At 43.5% G+C, this 19,200-nt stretch overlaps 2 protein-coding genes across 2 annotated transcripts in view; one reads left to right on the top strand and one right to left on the bottom strand.

The window, feature by feature from the left end:
• RNF123 (ring finger protein 123) overlaps positions 1 to 19,200 on the top strand; it is a 122,117-nt gene that overhangs the window by 90,857 nt on the left and 12,060 nt on the right. Inside the window, exon 36 of the mRNA XM_066613710.1 lies at positions 17,129 to 17,271. Coding sequence (XP_066469807.1) covers positions 17,129 to 17,271 — 143 coding nt within the window. The remainder of the gene's footprint in view (positions 1 to 17,128; positions 17,272 to 19,200) is intronic.
• Positions 1,801 to 3,783, bottom strand: AMIGO3 (adhesion molecule with Ig like domain 3). Its single transcript, XM_066617934.1, has one exon. The coding sequence runs from the start codon at positions 3,781 to 3,783 to the stop codon at positions 2,200 to 2,202; it is 1,584 nt and encodes a 527-aa protein (XP_066474031.1). The 3' UTR covers positions 1,801 to 2,199.

Raw genomic sequence — 19,200 nt, 5'->3', positions numbered from 1 at the left:
CCCCTCAATCCCTTCTCCAAGTATTTGTCCAAGAAACCTAGTTAGAGAGGGCATTGCTAACTTTGGACCCGGTTTTAGGAGAATCCAGGGACTGGCCAAGCTATATTAATATACAGAAGTGCATTCAAGAATATTAACAGCTAATTAACCTAATCATCAACTAACTGCATTGTACCTGAGTATTAAGCTATCTTTCACCACCTCACCCTTGAACAAATTGTGGTGTTTACTGCCATGTTATCCACAACCATAAAATGCAGTCTGTGTTAACATACGGTGGATCATCACCATCACCAACATATTGTACATTCAAGCAATGAGATATTTCACAAAATATTAAACAGCAAGCTCTTGTCTGCAGACTCACAACTGCTTTTACAGCATTCTTTATGTGTTCTAGAGTTACCTTTTCACCTTCAAATCATAGCCACCCTTCCTGTCATATCTAACTTGTGTTTTATTAGCAGAGGCAGATGTAGCATTTAAAGTGCGCAATTGCCAGTGTTACGATGAGTATGGATATGCCCCCGTCAAACTGCACAAATTAATGTTACAAGAACTGGCACTTTGAAGGTGGAGTTTTACCTGGTTATAGACAAAGTGGAAACCAGCTTTACCATACTGTAACCATGACAAAGAAATGTTCGAATCCAAAGAATGTTTCTTTTAAAAATAGGCATTTTTATTCAAGTATAACTCCAGAGGACATCTGGCCCTGTTAGTTCTTATTACATAGATTAGAGAACTACTAAAATAACCAGTTCATTGGTTCTGTCAAGCAAATCTACCCTTCTCAAGGGTATGACTGTTCATGTGTTCATATATGAACATATGATTGTTAATATAACGTGTGTTACACGGGGAGTGCTGAACAATGCATTGTTGGGTTATTGGCATTACATTATAAGTATAAATAATCTAATACATTCCTGAACTTGATTATCTACTGCTGCTTTGATGGGGTGGGGCAAAAGGAAATTCTAGCTTTAAATTACCCCTCCTCTGTGTAAAAAAATATACTCAGGCTTTGGGCCGTGCTTATGACTATCAAATCCAACTGAATAAATGGGCCAACCATAGGTTAATTATACATTAAAAAATAAAAGCGCATCAGCACTATGTCTATAGTAGAATCTTTTTTACTCTGTGTGAACATCTTTTTTTCTAGACTAAAACTTTCCTTCTGTTGTGGTAATAACAGCTGGAATCATCTGCCCTTCTGAAGTCCTATGCAAGGATAACTTTCTACCATGGATTTTGGTTGCTGCTGCACCTTGCAAAAAACCGAGGATTCCTGAGCTAGTGGAATTCCGTCACAGCCGTCAAGCTGCCTGATTGCGGCCTGATTGCCGTCGAAGAATGCAGCCTGGGAAAGATTGTCCAGAGCATGGAGCTTTTAAGGGACAGCCAGCACATCTGGTGTTTTCAACAAAATAAAGCCATTTGTTAAGCTGGTTCAATCACAAGATAAACTTCTATAGTTTCTGACACTTATGTGGCTTACTGCACATATCCAAGAATGTGAGACCATCATCTTGAGCAGGGCTTGTGACTTCCCTAAAATGTACATTGCTTCAGTTTTTAACCATGCTGTGAATGGAAGCCCAAAAGTAAGTTGGAAAGAATGGGCTTAGGAATGTTATTTTCCAAGTAAATATTAGAAGCAGTCTCTGGCTAAAGCAATTAAAGAGTAAGAAAGAGTCATGCGTGTGTGAGAGAAAGGGGGGAGGGAGAGGAAGAGACATTTTCTTCATGAATTAAAACGTAGGCTTGTTGTATAGCAAATCTTTATTCCCTGAAGGTCAAAGCTGTAACACAGCATTCTATTCCACAGCAGTTTTCTAAAGTGAGGAGGTGCCCTCTGCTACAACGTACGTCTACCACAGTCTGCAGTCATCTGGGATGCGTAGAGAGTATTTGGTCTCTTCTTTTTATCAAAGATCATTGCCTCTTGTGCAAAATAAATAGATTTTGAGACAATCAGACTGGAATTACTGGAAGGAAAGACATTTGAGTGAAGTGATAGGAAGTTATGGGCATGAATCATGGGACCTCCATTCAAAAGGAGATAAAGACCATTTCTCTGTACATTTTGGTGAGGAAATGTCTCATAAATACATCTTGCTACTTCTGTCACAGAATAGGAAACAGGTTTTTACCTCTCTGTACCATACCTTCATTCTGCATAGCGGCTGCCTGCTAGTCATCCGCTGGTGACAACTGGACTCCGTCGTAGGACATGTGGGGGGGGTCTGAAAAGACTGAACTGATGGATTCAGTGTCCAACTTAAGCTGCAGGAGGTTGGGATGTTTAGCGTCTGCAAAATCCTCGCTAACAGCCAGCCTGACCTTGCCATTCTGGGCCTCCTTGATAGGCTCTAAGAAAACAACATGCTTGCTTGTGCTGACCTTGCGATTTGGCCCATCTGTAGCTGGTGGGGTGGTACTGAGGATGGATGATTGGGCACTGCAGTCTTGGGGAGGACTTGCAGGCTTCTTGCAGCACTTAGAGCAGCGACATGGTGTGAAGTATAAATACATGATGACTAATATCAAGCTTACAACACACCCTAAGAGAGTTGTGACAGCAGTATTGAAAGGCTCAACCAATTTGGGGTGCTGGACTGTCACGTTGACTTTATGTGTCTTGTTGATCTTTTGGAGTGTGCTGATAGCTACACACACGTATATACCTGAATGCCGAAGCTTGGCGTCTTTGATCCTTATGCTTCCATTTTTGAGCGGTTCATGTGTCTGATCGCTGTGCGCAGCATACATGAATAATTCACGATCTGGTGAAAACCACCTGTAGGTAGTGGTATTATCATCATGAAGGCTTGTGTTGCAGTCAATTACCAAGGATTCTCCCACTTTGCCAAGCACCTCTGGAATTGCCCTTTGGCTCGAGGAGCAATTTTCATACTTGGGGTATTTGAAGGTGTTGACCAAGGACATTGGCACATCAGCATAGACTTTGCAAGTGTGTTCCTCTATGAAGTCCTTCACTGAACTGAAGCCATGTTGCTCCCATTCCTGAAGCATCTGGTGGAGAGAGCAGTCACATTTCACCGGATTGTTGTGAAGATACAAGCCATCTTTTATGTACTCAGGCAAGGTTGCTACTACTTGAACAGGGATACTGCTTAGATTGTTGGTGGAAAGATCAAGGGTCCTCAGATCAGGGTGTTCAAGTCTTTGAATGGACCCAAATGGAAACTTTTTGAGTCTATTCCAACTTAGGTAGACCTTTTGCAAAGTGGTTAGTTTGACAAAAGCATGTTCATCTACTTCTGCAATCTTGTTATTGTATAACAAGAGCTCTTTCAAGTTCACAAGGCCCTCAAAGTAGTGCTTCTTTATAGTGTGGAGAAAGTTGGAGGACATGTCCAGGTGTACAAGGCAGGTGGCATTGTGAAACACCTCTTTGGAAAGATCTTTAATCTGATTGCGACTGATTCTGAGGGTTTGGAGGCGTGGTAAGGCAGCCAGCCAATACTTGTTAAGCTGAGTGATGTTGTTGTGGCTGAGATCCAATGTGGTGGCCGTGCAAGGCAGTTTATCGGGGGCCTGTGAAAGATTCCTCATGGCACAGTTCAAGAGATCAGCAGTACAAATGCAATCACTAGGGCATTTTCTGTGGGCATATACATTGTTTGAGGTACTGACTTGAGCACACAATTCTTGAGAAGCTTCTAGTATTCCTAGGAGTTTACAAATAAATACAGTCAATGCCAGCAAGTTCATCATGAAACAGTAGGGTTCGCCCTGTGTTGCCAGCAGCATGAAATCGTTCCCTTAAAGTTCACACCAAATATAATCCTGCCACAGAGCATAGAGGTATGAATGGACAATGTTGGAGTGAATGGTTAAAATCCAAGGGTGCCTTTGGAGAGTTCAAACTTTGCTCCGGAAAAGGTTGTGTGCCTCACTCAGAATGAAGAAGCATCTAGGTGATGATATAACTGAATGCTGGCATCTGCTGCTCTGCAAACTGCTTTTAGGCATTGAATGCACTGGCAGGAGTTGGTCCAAGTTATTTCAAAGCAAGATGTCTCTGTATAGATCCTCTTGAACTCCAATTCAGAAGCCTTGAGCTCATTTATAGGATTTGCCTCTGTCTAAACTGTTGTTCTCATACAGCCTAATTTTGCATCCTTTTGAGTCTGCCATTTCATTTAAGGTGGTCCCCTTTTTACTTTGCCGAGCCAAGCGTCCCAAGCGCCCAAAGTTTCCATTAGCAGAGCCTCATCTCATAGTTTTCCACCTCCTGTACAGATCCATCTTAAAGGAGGCTCAATGTGGAGCGCATCCCTTCATCTCTGTAATCCAAAACGTAAATGTTGCAGAAACAAAACCAGCAAAAATAAGAAGTGGCAAAAAGCAAAACAGTAGCTCTTACCCTGATGTGTTCTTTTCTGGGTTACATTGAGCAGATTCACTCCTTGCGCTTGTTTCTTCTTTCCGCTGAGCTCAGTATATGCAAGCAAGTCCCCCCCTGCTCCTGCCTGTAAACACTGAGGGACGAACCTTATGGACTAGGGAACAATCCTATTGGCTTGTCTAAGAGGGAGTGGTGATAGAAGGGGTGGGGAGAGGAGACCCAGTAGTGAATACATTTTTTTGAATGATGTGCAGTTCATTGGTTATGCCATGTGGGGGCAGAAACATCCTGCACAGCTATCCTGGGACTGGGCATCAGAGTGGCAGGCCAGAACTGCAGCAACTTGCAGCAGAAGCTCATTTACAAGGGGAAAAGGAGAGGTGAAGAAGCAACCTTGATTAAAGGAGGTCAGCCCAAATGCCTCTGTTTTCCAGGTGCCTCAGTGTGGGTGTGTGCATGCAAAAGCCTTTGTAGTTTAGTAGTTCTTGAAACTTAGCTGTCTTTAGGGAGAAGTGTTTGCCTCATTGTAGTGCCTGAAGGACACAGCATGCCCAGAATGTTACCTGGGCGTTCTGGGCATTTCACAGAGTGGGTCATGCTTCTTGCCCCAAGAAGCATGTCATTTTTGTCTACATAGAATGTCTTGTCATTTTTGTCTACATAGAACTTAGAAGTACATATTATTCCATCTTCTCAACCTTCTTGGTAATTTGTGATCACTTTTGTGATTTAAATCTGACACGGGTTTGTTTTTTAATTTGCCTGAAGTTATGTCCATTTCAGTGAACAGAAATTTTCACTGACGTTCATAATGTAAATGTAGACACCTGAAGGTATATGTAGCATCTCAAACATGTATCTATTACGCATACATAGTAGAAAGAAGAAGAGGACACTCACACACAAAGATGGCAAAATGACTGCCCAAGATCACAGAAATGATCAGTGTTGAAAGTTTTCTGGATTTTTGTCCAGTGTCTTGTTGGCACTGCGTCACTTCTCTGGAATTATTTATCACAATTTTGCAGATGGTGAAAACTGAGGCCCATAAAACCACAGAGTAGATAGGCACAATATGCCAGTTGTGAGTAATTCTGGAGCAGATGCTGAGTAGATTCTAGCCCTACAATCCATAATGTTCCTCTTCCACAAAACCCACAAGTGCCTGGCGGAGGTTTCTTTGATATCTAGCGGTTCAGGTTTCTGTTTTCAGTGTGAAATACAGCAGAGCCTTATATCCCTTTGAAGATAATAAGCAACTCCCTTGGCACTGTGTCATGCCTTATGAACTGTTCTGAAACTATCCCCAATAGGGTCCTCACCAGGAAGTGATGTGTTGAGGGAAGACTCATGGCTGGAGGCAATGACATCCATTCTGTTGCTATGCTGAATTATCATATACTTGTGATCCATTCCTCCAGCCTTTATCCATGCAATGCTACTTTGGCTTTAGCAAATCAGTAGAGGGAGTAGCTGTATGTCATCGAGTTTAGCAATATGCCTTAGTAGCAGGGTCAGTAGTATAAGACCCACTTTCTACCACTATGCAATTTCCCAAAAGCATTCAAGGTGTTTGGGCCTTCATTTAGGTTTCTGCTGTCTTGACCCTAGAGTGCAGTCATGCATTCTTTTTTCTTCCCTGTGGCACTGAATTACACAGACCAGTCCTGTAGTTCTCTTGGGTTCTTTTGGTTAACCACTAGCCCTGCCCCCACCTGTCCTTTTTTTCTGCAAGGTTATAGATCTAGAGCAGAATGACCAGGGCAACAGCATTCAGGAAAGTTTCTTGAAGCAGTGCTCCCCATTTTCTCTTGAATTTTGCTCCTCTTTATCTTAATTTCATATGTGAGCTGCTGCATTAGTTATTGGTTTGTTATTGTTCTTATAACTTTGCTGTGCTTTTTGTTATGCAAGTGTTTGTCTATATATGTGGAAGCAAGTGAAAGAGACCAGTGTGATGGGTTATACTGTGGGAATGAGAAGAGCGTTCTGTTAATACTCAAACCAGCCCCAACCATTGTCCTTTACCCTGTAGCTTCATTTATTTTATTATTTGCTGCCCTTTATTTCTATCTGTGTATGATGTTTATTTAAACCTTTTGTGCTTTTAATATCTGCATACTCTTATCTTCCTACCTGCTCCTCATGCCATGTCTCTTTGTAAGCTAGTCCTATTGTAAGCTCAGCTTGTTCCCTACAAACTGGAGGGTGTACTGGCAACGTCAATGAGATGGTGAGGCTACTGGACTGGAGAAATGGCCAAATTCAGTAAGCGATCTCTGAACAGTCAATATTGTAAGACAAGTGGCTAGCTAAGGGGAGGTAGAACTGTCTGAAATTTGCCTGGTCATTTTGTTTTTGTGAAAGTATTTTTTGCTCAGCAGGCCAGGCAAGGAGGAACTGCATGTCACTAACTTATCCCTTGCTCCTGCACTATTTCAGGTGTGACTGTTGACCAGGCATATCAGCAGAATAATTGCTGGGGCAGAAAGAGCAATGACTGTACTATAATTTCTAGGGAGATCCAGGCTGTTGTATGTGAGAGAAGTGAAAATCAAAGCTGAGTAATTGGTTTCCATTAGGGCAGCAAATGACTAATTTGGCTGATGCAGCTGCGGGATGTGTTGGGCTGTTAACCTTCTGTTTTCCAGTAGCAGGGGAGGTGGCTGGGAGAGAAATTTGCCCGGTGCTTTCCTATGGGAAGTTGTTTGTAGACTTTTGTGCAGCTATTTCTAAATGTGCAATCTAATAGACAGTATGAATGTTCCTTGCTGAGTAGCCCCATCTCCTCGCCCTCCTGTTATTGTCTCTCTCTTCCCCCATCCGTATTATATGTTTGAAAGCCTATGAAAAATGAGTCCTCCCACAGTGATATACCTTATTCTTGAACACCTCCTGTCCCCAACCAGCCACAGATAACACTTGTAGAAGTTCAGAGTTTGATGCCATCTGCCTAGCATGCTCTTGTATTGATCCTGAGTGTAGACCAAAGGTTAAAAACGAGGCCATTGTGGTGAGCATCTGTGGAACAATGATTGATCTTTGCTAGGAGGGAAAGCATCTCAATCAAAGGATCAGGTTTGTGACCTTCCTTCTTATCAGAGCTAGTGGTGGATGGAGAATAACCACTTATTTTACAAACCCTTGTTTCTTTGCTTGCTACAGTGTGTTTTCATAGTCAGTAGACTTAAGGCCCAGTCCTAACCAACTTTCCAGCACCAATGCAGCTGTACCAACAGGGCGTGCGCTGTATCCTGCATGGAGGGGGCAGTCACAGAGGTCCCCTCAAGGAAAGGGAATGTTTGTTCTCTTACCTTGGGGCTGCATTGTGGCTGCATTGGCCCTGGAAAGTTGGATAGGATTGGGCCTTTACATGACACCACGTGTGTGGAATATAACGGGGAGTGGAAAGGTCCTTACTGGAAGTTGCATGCCTCTTGCTTGGCATAATTAAGCAATGCTAAAGATCTGCTAATGGGAGAAACTTCTGTGACTGTTCAAAAATAAAGATGTCAAATGCCTGCTTACTTATAAAGGATGAACACCCCTATACAAGACCCAGTGATGGGAGCAAGATATATGTGCTTACAATTGCCTCTCTCTCTCTTTAATAAAAGTGTATTGTAAGAACAGCTAGCCTGCTTGTAGGTTTGAAGATCAAGGGTTCAGCTTGCTCTTTGGGCCCCTGCTGTGTTGTTCTGTAGTCTGAAATTCTGTGCACAAAATTTCATAATCCTTTGATAGACTAAGAATGAAACTCTTAGGCTTCAATCTTACTTATGCTTTCCTGAGAATAAGCTCCATTAAACACACAAGGACTTACTTCTGAGTAGACATGCAAGGTTTTCCCTTTTAAATTGGAATGAATTATGCAGATTAGTTTACCAGGAGGGCTGTGCTTGTGCAGTGTGTTGGGATGGATATTGTGCTGGTGTCTGTATAGGATTGGGCTGTTAGTTTTCACTGAAGGGCTGTATCATTTCAGGGAGCAGGTATGGAATCTCATGATGGAATGATCCCTGAAAGAAATGTCCTGCTCATAAGTAATATTGTATATCTGAAAGAAGTGATCTAGCCTAGCCCTTTCTTGTCATGCTAGCTTTCCACATGTAGAAAGTGTTTGTTTATGCAGGGATCATTTCATCTTGTGAACCCCCACTTGCTATCTAAATGTTAGGTACCAGACACAGGTTTACTGCTTCGGAGAGAACTGGGGCTCTGTTCAGTTGCAAACTGAGCAAGAAGAGTAATTCAATTAATTTCAATTACTTTTAGCCACCAGGAAGAGATCTGCGAGTTGTAATTCCATTAGGCCTTCATGCCTAAATCAGACTTTCCTCTTACAATTTTTCAAGCAGTTCAGAGCTTTTCAGTCATGGCAAATGGAGAAAACAACTCAAAACCCATTAGCAAAAAGCACAGTGGGGCCATTAGAACATCAAATGGTTTCTGTAATAATAATGATTCCTCAATAAAAAGTGTCAAATTCAAGGTGATCAGAGCTCAGATTACCTGTACTTATTTTGGTAATCCAGTTGGGAGAGGTGTGCACATGTGAGGATCTGTACTTATGTTTCGTCTCTTACCTATAACTCTTCTCTCTGCCAGAATGTTCACTGATAACCTTGTATAGGACCTTGTGCTGTTTCTTATTTGCATATTTATGAAAAAAATACAAGTTCTGAGCACACTTTGGGCCTCTACTGGAGAAATGTTGATAACCAGTTTCTACAAGTACCATCCTGGTGTTATTGCTTGTAAAGCCTGCTTTGAGAATGAGCAGCCTCCCTACATCTTTCCCTAGTGTTCAGGATACGGTTCTGACAGTTATATCTCCCTCTTAATCTGCTTTGTGGTAGCAATTGTGGTTGGCCCTCTGCAGGTTCAGACAGTGCACCATTGCCTAGGTGTCCATATAGCTGGACACCTGGAAGTGCTAGAAAGATCTAATTTGCCTTTCTGTTGCAAAAAATTTAAAACATTCAGATGGTTTTATACTGATGAGATGGGAGACTTCTGTGTGCATTTGGGACAGTAGTTCCTTGGTAGCATGTGATTATTCCATTTTAAATGGGAGAAATCTTGCTCATTTTGTGTGCTAGAAGGCTGATGTTGGTAGGAAGGGTAGGGCCTTCTGTGTCATTACTTCACAGCACTGTTCCATGTGGAGTCTGCTGGGTTCTATCTTTGCTGACCTTCAGGTGGGCAGTAACCCAGAAATTTTCTTGCATTGTTCTTTTTAGCTCTGTTGTTTTCCCTTAGACTTAGTGTGTTATTGATGTGAACCATTTTTTGTAAGCTGCACTAATTGTCTTCCAGTAGAACAGCAGGATATAAATGCCCAGGAAATAAATTACTATTAGTTGGCTCTGAGGCAATGTAATCCCTTGCCTCCTCATGCTGATTGGTGCACTTCTTAACATTCTTGGTCATTTTGCCCTTGACAAAGCACTCAAGAAGGCCATTACTGATTTTTAAAAAAATTTACCTTTCTTGGAGGAAAGGGTGCCAGACAGTTGTTGTCCACACTGACATAAAGCAAAACGTAGGGTAGGAAACAAATGTGTGTTCCTTAGCCATGTCCCAGTAGGCAGGCATAGGAGCATACAAGAACAAAAAATACTACTTTATTTTCATAGCAGTAACTATCACCTGCCTTCCCCTGCTCCCTGAAACATCCTTGTCTGCCTCTAGAGGACTGAGGGCCTCAGATTAACAAGAACTGGGGCTTCCCAGTGTGCCACCCATCTTCTGAACTCTTTGAACTACTCCATGTAGAAATGGGCATTTGCCACAGAATAACTGCATGTTTGGAAGCAAAACCCATATGATTTTCTTCATCAATGAGAAATCTGTGAGTTTTTTGCCATGGAATATTCAAGTACTTTTTCACTTTTTATTCTGTGAGTTCTGAATCTTCCATGTGGTTTTTGAATATTTAATAGGAAAACGCACATGGTTTTCGATTTCCATTAGGCAGTGCCCTAGACTGGGTCCTCATGGAGCCCTCCTTCATTGACCTCCCTTTGTTTTTGACTTTAAAGAGCATCCACCTCTGCCTCCTTGCTTGTGATGAGTAGGACAGACAGAAGTGAAAGCTGGTTCACGGATACATTTTTCAGTGCAGCTGTTCTCAAACGTTTTAGTCTCCAGAGCCCTTTACCTCTCCTGAACAAAGTCTTGGGAAAGCACTAGCTCATGTGCAGCATGCTGCAGCACCAAGCAGATGGCAGTCACTTACAGTATGCTCATGGAGGTCTTGAAGGGATCTTAGGGAGCCCCAGTGCTCCTAGGAGCACATTTGGAGAAACGCTGTTCCAGTGGAATAACTGCACATCTGATGACACACTTAGTAGCAAGATTTGAGGTGGCATCTTTGACTGTTTTGTTCAGTTCTTTCCTTCAATAGGAACATTGTGTCTAAGTGACCCATGTAGCTTAGGGCAGCTTGACTTTAAAATCTTTCCTTAATATGCCAGGTGATAAATGCTGATAAGTGTAACAGAAACTCCTTTTAGAATGATAAGCGTTAGTGTGCAGGTTGAACTGAAAGTAAGTGCTGTTGGAAAGATGCTGCACTCTTACAATCTAGGATTCACAGGCTGTCTGACTTGCATCTCCTGGAGTTTCCTCCATATGAATGCACACACTTGTGGACAGACATATTGACAGAGGTGCTTGATGGTTCAATTACATTGATGAGCTTTGTTCAAGTCAGTGTATTGGAGATGCAGGTCATTAATAACTTTTGTAACTCGTTTATATCCTGGTTTGGAGACATTAACTTTTTGTTTACATATTAAAATTACAGATGTGAACTTGAAAAAAACAAAATTCAAGGGACAATAAGGAGCATATTTTATCTTCGTCACGAAGTCTGATCATTGCTTTCCGCTGGCCAGCATCTTTTGCAAGTTAACTTGAAGTTGTAACAGAAGAGTCTTCAACTCTTTAAGGAGCTGAAAGAACTGTTTGAGGAATTGTCCACCTTTATGTTATTTTTCAACAAATACAACTTTGATCATTGCATGAGCCTATGGGAAGCATGTAGTTTCTTTACAACATGAACTTCTAAAAGAACAGCTAGAATAATATCTCTTCAACCAACAGTATTTCCAGTTAAACTACAAAGTTTTAACGAAGTCAAACTACAGTATTTTTCCTTCCCTTATTCTCTTTCCTGGCACTATGGCTGCAGAGTCCCTCCTCTGAATTTTGAACTAATCTTCTGCCTTCTGACTGTTGTCATACAGTCTCCCTTCAGTAACATTCTGCATTCAGTTTTCACATTTTACTCTGGTGGCTATTGTATTAGTGTGACTTGTTGCCAACATGGATTTTTCTGTTTTGTAGTTGCTTTTAGTATTAGGTTGTTTGATCATTTGTGTGTTTTGATTGTTGTTCTGCTAGTTGTGGGAGCCTATTGCCCTGTTGGTGGTGTGACCTAATGCTTTATGATGAGAGAAGTGTAGTTTGGTTTCCTTTAGTTCAGGCCAGAAGTTGAGCATTTTTATACAGCATGTAGCAGGTGGAAAGGTTGCTCCTGCTTCTTGTGTTCTCATGTGGAGATGAGAAGATTCTATTCATTTCACCTTCTTTGAAATGCGTAGGGGGAAGTAATAAAAATGTTTGAATAGCTATTTTATTGAAAGCTTATATTTACTCAGCTGCAGTTCCGCACATACAAAGAAGTAAAATTAATTTCACTAGAACTTATTAAAAATGTTAATCCCCAGCCATGGGGATTCCGTTCTTGAACCTTCCATGATTAACTGAAACTGCGGATACCAGGGAATGCCCCCTACCCTCTGAAGGCGACTGCAGCTCTATTCCTCTTGCCTCCAGAGGGTTCTTTTAGCCCAGTAGAAGCCTGACTGCGGCCTCTGCCACACCCGTTCATGACCTCTGCCAAGTCTGTCCATGGCCTCTGCCAGGCTCAGATTGAGCTTTAGAGTTTTTTTTAAAAAAGTCACTTTCACTTTTCTTGTAAAACTGGAAGTGACATTTTTAATACCCTATAAAGCATTAGGAGGCTGGGGAAGCCCTGGGGTCCAGGGAAGCCCTGAAGGGACGGACATGCATGGCCTCTGCTGGGCTCAGAGGATCTTCCAGAGGCAGGAGCAGCTGAGCTCTCCTCGCCTCCAGAGGGGGCACATGTGGGGGGTGGCTATGTGTAGGAGGGTTGTGGATCCAATCCATGGACAAGTGAATCTGCAGATACAAGATCCGGAGATAGGCCCCCCATATACTGCTTTTTAACAAAAAAAGTTCACAAAGCGGTTTTACAGAGAAAAATCAAATAACGAAATGGCTCCCTGTCCCAAAAGGGCTCGCAATCTAAAAAATGCAGGACACCAGCAAACAGCCAAAGACACTGCTGTGATGAAGATGAACAATTACTCTCCCCTGCTAAATATAAGAGGAGCAACAATTTAAAATGTGCCTCTTTGCCCAGTTGGCAGGTGACTTATTCCTGACTAAGGGCCAAATTCTATCCAACTTTTCAGCGCTGATGGAGTCGTGCCAATGAGGCATGTGCTGCATCTTGTGGTAGGGGGGCAGCCACAAAGGCCTCCTCCAGGTAAGGGAATGGTTGTTCCCTTTCCTAAGGGCTGCATTGTAGCTGCACCAACACTGGAAGGTTGAATCATACTGGGCCCTAAGTGTTCTAGGTTTGGTATTGTAGTGTGTGTGTTACTGAACTATAGTTTAGTAACTTTGATAGCTGGTTTTGATTTTTCAGGTGAACCAGGTGTAGATAATTTAGGAATTGTTCCACTTTTGTTTCCCTGTAAATTACACAGGTCAACACACATTTTGCTTTCTTAAAAGACCTACTCCTGGGTGTATTTGGGGTGATGATTCAGAAAATGACATCAGTTTCAGAGATATGGCGCAACCTCGGTGAATGGTTCAAGCAGTTTCCTTGTGAGGTAGCCTACACCATGGCTTCTTTACAAGGACGCTACTTGAACCATTTACTAATAAGGCTATGCCATCTCTCTTAAACTAGATATGATAGGGCAAAAACAATGCCATTTTTGGAATCAGCTCCCCAAATTCATATACAGCCATCATAAATTTTGAAAGAAGTTTTTCAGTTGACCGTCACAGATTTGTGTTGTAGGACTAAAATAAGCATCCATAATTTTTGGCTCTTTTCCTTACCCCCACCACCACCACCACTATCCCCATATTATGAGCAAAGCCAGCACTGCAGCATTTTCAAGTTTCTTGTAGTCCCTTGTCTGTAGGTCATAGCATGACCAGTTTAGCGCTTGTGAATCATTTATTGAACTGGAGCCGTTTAGAGAAAGTGTGAACCTGCTGGCTATTCTGAAGGGGTTTGTGGGTCATTAGCAGACATGTTGAAAGATATCAGAGGATACACCCCTGTTTCATGCCTTTTTTGTTTCTTTTGTATTTTGCTTTTGATGGAACTCCCCTCCCCTCCCCCATGTTACAGACCCTTTTTGGTTGTACAACTTCTCATTGCCATAATTTGGCTCCCCCCTTTCTTCCTTTGTTTTGGATACTGTGTTGTGGCACCGTTTGTATGGATGAGGCCAAGGGACATTTTCTTTCTAAATTAACTTTTAGGTGCTTAACTAGAAGCCCTTAGAATTCCAAATTGCCCTTTTCTCTCTCTCTCCCCCCCTTACCCTACCCTCCTCACTGTGGCCACTAGCACAGGGCCATGCCTTTCAGTTTAGAATGGCAGTTCTCTCTGTTTTGCTGCCAGAAGTGACTCTGCTCTAGTTATCTCTGCTGTAGTTTCTCTCTATCTCTCTCTTCCCACAGTGAGCCTGACCTCTGCTGTAATGGCTCATTATGAAGGAAGAGGGAGCCTTCTTTCAGCTGCCACTGACCAAGCACAAGCTTTTTCTTCTGCTCCCTTCCCCTGCATCCCAGTTTGGCCTCAGAGTGCAAAGAAAACTGTGAAAGGAGAGAATGAACACAACATTAGCTATCCAGTTGTCTACCTCTGGACAAGGCTGATGAAGTTGTGACTGGGCTGTAGCCTCTGTCCTCTTGCCCCGGCTGCCCATTTACCCATCCAGTGATCTTCCTTTGATTCCCCCCTCTCAGCAGGGGGTTTGAATCCACAGTGCAGTCTTAACTCTTGGCAATCTTCTTCCCAACTGCTTTGGTTCTGTCTTGTATCTTTGGCCCTGATCTTCCCTACCTCCCCTCCTTGCAGGACTGTCAGGGAACAGTGAGACACATTTGGTAGACTCTCCTTCATTCCCTAATCTTGAGATTAAGCTGTCCCCAGAGTCTGCTCCAGACACAGCCACCATCTCGCTGAATGGCTTAGCCTGTTGAGCCCCACACAAGAAGGAAGGAAAGTGTTTATCTAAAGCATTTAAAATCCCACCCTTCCATCCCCAAAGGGACTGTCAAGGTGAAAATGTAGTCACATAATGGCAAAAACAAGAGGCAGAGAATCAAGCAAGTTAAAAACTGTAAAGGCATCAATAAAATGCCAGCTGGAAAGGTGTCTTCAGTGCTTGCTTGAAAGTTGTCATTGGCTTTTCAAGAACATGACATAATGTGTTTTAATCAATGGACCCCAGAGAACACCCTGACCACTACATTCTGCACTAGCTGAAGTTTCCAACCATCTTCGATGGTAGCTCCACATTGTGTGTTAAGTTAATTTAGTTTCAATGTTACTAAAGCATGAACTACAGTTGCTAGATTTGTTTTCTTTGGGAATAGGTGCAACTTGTGCCAGCCAAAATCGAGTGAATGCACTCCATGTGGGTCTTTTCTTGAAAAGATCTTCTGGGCAGCTGTGGTAGACTTTAGCATACTCTTTCACCAGGCATTACAAGATTGATGCATACATGTTGCCTTCGGTGGGAGGGTTCTGGAAAGGGTGCTTGAGCCATGAGTGTGCTGGTTCATCTGCAGGCCCACCTTGGATCAATCCTGTTTGATGCATCCTGTGGAGTAAAAGATATAGGATGTCCCCTGGCAATGCTAGGAGAAAATTAAAATCCCTTTGAATTCTTACTGTTCTGGAGGGCATTCTCCCCACTATTGCTTGCAGGTGAACAGTTTGTTATTTCGGCTTCTGTCTTGCCGCTTTTGTGGGAGGTGGTAAGTGGGGACTCCTGAGATGTTCCCATTGCCCTTTCCTGTCTTTGCTGCTTCACTCGTGGGCCATATGCTATTTTGTGTGTTCTTGGCTGGCTGCTATTTTGGTGTTTGTAACTTGTTGTTGATTTTTCATTGGGGTTGAGGAGTGCTGCTGCTGGGAAGGTAAATACCCCCACCTTGGAGAAGCTGCTGCAAGACCTTGGCCCTGCCTTCTGTCCCAACGGATGGAACTAGCCCCGAAGGGTAACAGATATAGAATGCCCTTCAGGAGTCCTAGAGAACTGAAATTCACAGTAAGAATTCCCATTTTTCCGTTGCTTACTGGCAAGTGTTGGATTCCTGCTCTTTGTTCACCCTGCCTCCATTGTTTTCACATGCTGTGATTCAGGCATGAGCTATTGTAGCAATGCAATATGTCAACCTGTTCAGTTGTTAAGCAGCTGCTCCTCATTCTTGAGTCAAATGCCAATCAAATGAAGAATAAAATGTCAGCAGTTCAGGACCTGGTTTTTTTGTCAGAATGTTGTGCCTTTGGGGAATATTTTCCCTCTGCTTGAGGCTCAGAGGTTCGCTTCACTTGAGGTCACTCACTCAGAATATTTTTTGCTCATTGAGTTACAGTACACGTCTTTGCAAGAGCCTTCTGAGGAACTCACTTCTGGAATTCAGCTGTCCCTAGTTTGAAAGGGCTTCTTCTAACTAGAAACAGGTTAAAATCCTGTCAGGATGGACAGGCTTTTCAAGTGTGCCAGCTTTTGAGGACTCTGGTTCTGGCCAGGAAGGAGAAGGCAAAAATGCAGCCTAAAAAGTACATCTTTGCAGCTAAGTCACACCAGACTCTGTCCCACAAGCTGTGATCAGCTTGTCTTCCACTGCAATACTGAGATTCCTTCTGCCTATTGTTCTGCAAAACCAGGAATTACCCATTCTGGGCCTTTGATCATTTTGCCTGAGTACAGAATCTTGCATTTGTCTCTGTTGAACTTCACTTTGTTAGTTTTAGCCCAATATTCCTTTTTATCAAGGCCCTCCTGAATACTTCTTCTGCAGTGTTACTCATTGCTCCCAGTTTAGTGATCAGGCTTCCTTTGATCTCTCCATTCAAGTCATTGATCAAGATATTGAAAAGAGCTAGGCCCTGGGGTACTCCACTCAAAACTGAGAACTGTAGCTTGCAGACCCTGTTCTTCAGTCCACAGCATACTGTATAGGAAATGAGCAGGAGTTGCTGCAGCTGCTTCCCCTCTTGTTCCTTCTAATTGCCATTGTACCCACACCTTCCTCTCCCCCCCCCCCCAGAGTGCTAATAAGGAAATGGAGCAATTAGTTGTGGCTTCAGGGCAAGAGATCTGGAGGAAGGCCTGGCCTGCATTACAGTTTCATGGAGTATTCTTGCCTTAAAGGTCTGAGCAGATGTTACTTCTTCTAACTATGCCAGTTCTCATGAGGCAGCTTTACTGTGTCATGTAAAGATTGCTGAGAACACTGAGCTCATTCTTCCAAGACAAGTTATTTATTAAACTATTATTTTTATTAAGAATATTTATAGACAGCTTTGGAACAAAAAGTAGTACACAAAGCAATTCCCGTAGCAAAATAAATCAATAAACTTAATGAGAGGTTGTCTGTCTGTCTTTGCAGGGCTGAGCGGGCAACAGCTGTGCTGCTGGCAGATCCCTGTTTCCAGCTCCGGTCTATTCAATACTTGTTGGGCCCCACAGAGTCTCTTGTACTGGGCATGGCATCACCTTCTGCTGACAAGAAACATTTCTCCCTGCAGAGTTGTAAGTATTTCCTTATTTTGTTGTGCTCATGTATGCCATTGGCTGTTTGCCCCTGCATGGATATTGGTCTCTTTCCAGTTTGAGAACTGGGTAACTCCTAGGCACCCTTGGTAGGAAAGATGGTCACTGTAATCTTTCTATTGAGCTTTTAAATTGGTTATTTTCCTGGCTGCCTTTGCCCTGCAGTGATGCCTTTGTATTTGAGGTTTGGTTAAGCCTCAACAAACATGTACTTTCTGAGAGCTACATGGAGAGACTACCTGCTTCCCTCTCACTCTCCATCCCTACAGCCACCCAGGGACCCAACTGCAACAAAAGTTCTACCTTTGAGAAGGATCTAGCAAGTTTTGAAATAAATAGATAAAATAAAATAGAAGATTCGGACTTTGTGGTTTGATAACTGCAGCTTGTACAGGTGCAGCCTATTTGTCCACGGATTTTTTTATCTGCGGATTTGTCTCAATGCGAATGGGGTGAGGTACTGAATGTCACACACACCTTTGCCCTTTGCTGGCATCTCTATCCATTTCCAGGCAGCCCAGAACACTGCAAAAAGGCTCCGCCTTGCCCAGGCAGGCAGTAGCCCTGGAGCCCTGGAAGAGGTTCCCTTTGCAAAGGAACAGTAACATTCCTGGAGCCCCTGAGCCAGCCGAGGCTGAAGAGGGGAAGGGGAGGCAAGAATCTCTGTAGCCAGAACATATACAGCAAGGTGGAGCGCTCTCTCTCACACGCACGCACACACGCACGCACACACACCATAGCAACAGGTGGAATTGCTTTAGGTGCCATAGCAACAGAGGGAATTGCTTTAAAAGAGAAGAGGGGATTGCTTTAAAGAACCAAGGGAGTGTTTACTGAATTCCCCCCCCCCAGATGGTGCAGGCTATCACAAAGCCTTCCCACCAAGCAAAGCATGTGATTTACCGCCCAATCCTCTCCACACTTTCCTGGGAGTAAGCCTCATTGACTGGAATGGGTCTTACTTTTGAGTAGAAACACATAGGGCTGGACTCTTAACAGATCAGCATCCCACCTATGAAAGAAGCTGGACAGCTAGCAATGGGGAGGGCTCAGGAGGGGGAGGAGAGGGAATTGCTTTAAAAAACCCAAGTAGTGTTTGCCGAATTCCCCCCCCCCCCAGATGATGCAGGCTCTTGGGAAGCCTTGGAGAGACAAGTGACGGTGAGCAGAGAGCCGAACTACAAGTCGCAGAATGCTCCGGGGCAGAGGAGTTTCCATGATGGTGGTTGGGAGGGTTGCAGGAGCAGCAGCAGTGAAGAGGAGGCACTGTTGGGAGGCCACCTGGGACACAGCGGCTTCCCAAGCAAGCTCACCATTCCAACCGTGAAAGAAGCAGGACAGCTGGCAACAGGAGGGCTGAGTACAAAGGGGAAGGGAGGGAATTGAGAACAGCTGCCTTAGTTTCCTTCCAACCAGAAGTGTCAGGCTGCAGCCTATTTGCTCTATGGACTCTAACTCTATGGACTCAGCACAATAGTGCTGAGATAGTGCTGGGGAAGAGGTAGCGGTTGTGGTGCATGTCGGCACCAATGACGTGGGCAAGTGTAGCCGGGAGGCCAAATTTAGGCTATTAGGCAGGAAGCTGAAAGCCAGGACCTCAAAGATAGCGTTATCTGAAGTGCTACCTGTTCCATGCGCAGGCCCAGCTAGATAGGCAGAGATCGTGGTCTCAGTGCGTGGATGAGATGCTGGTGTAGGGAGGAGGGGTTTAGATTTGTTAGGCACTGGGTAACGTTTTGGGACAAGTGGGGCCTGTACAAGAGGGACAGGCTTCACTTGAACCAGAATGGAACCAGACTGCTGGTGCATAACATTAAAAAGGTTTCAGAGCAGCTTTTAAACTGATCCCTGGGGGAAAGCCGACAGGAGCCGAGGGGCATCCGGTTTGGGACTCCTCATCCCTCTGGG

The sequence above is a fragment of the Tiliqua scincoides genome, chromosome 2, assembly GCF_035046505.1.
Source record: "Tiliqua scincoides isolate rTilSci1 chromosome 2, rTilSci1.hap2, whole genome shotgun sequence".
NCBI classification, from domain to species: domain Eukaryota; kingdom Metazoa; phylum Chordata; class Lepidosauria; order Squamata; family Scincidae; genus Tiliqua; species Tiliqua scincoides.
This window is presented reverse-complemented; position numbering and strand designations above follow the sequence as displayed.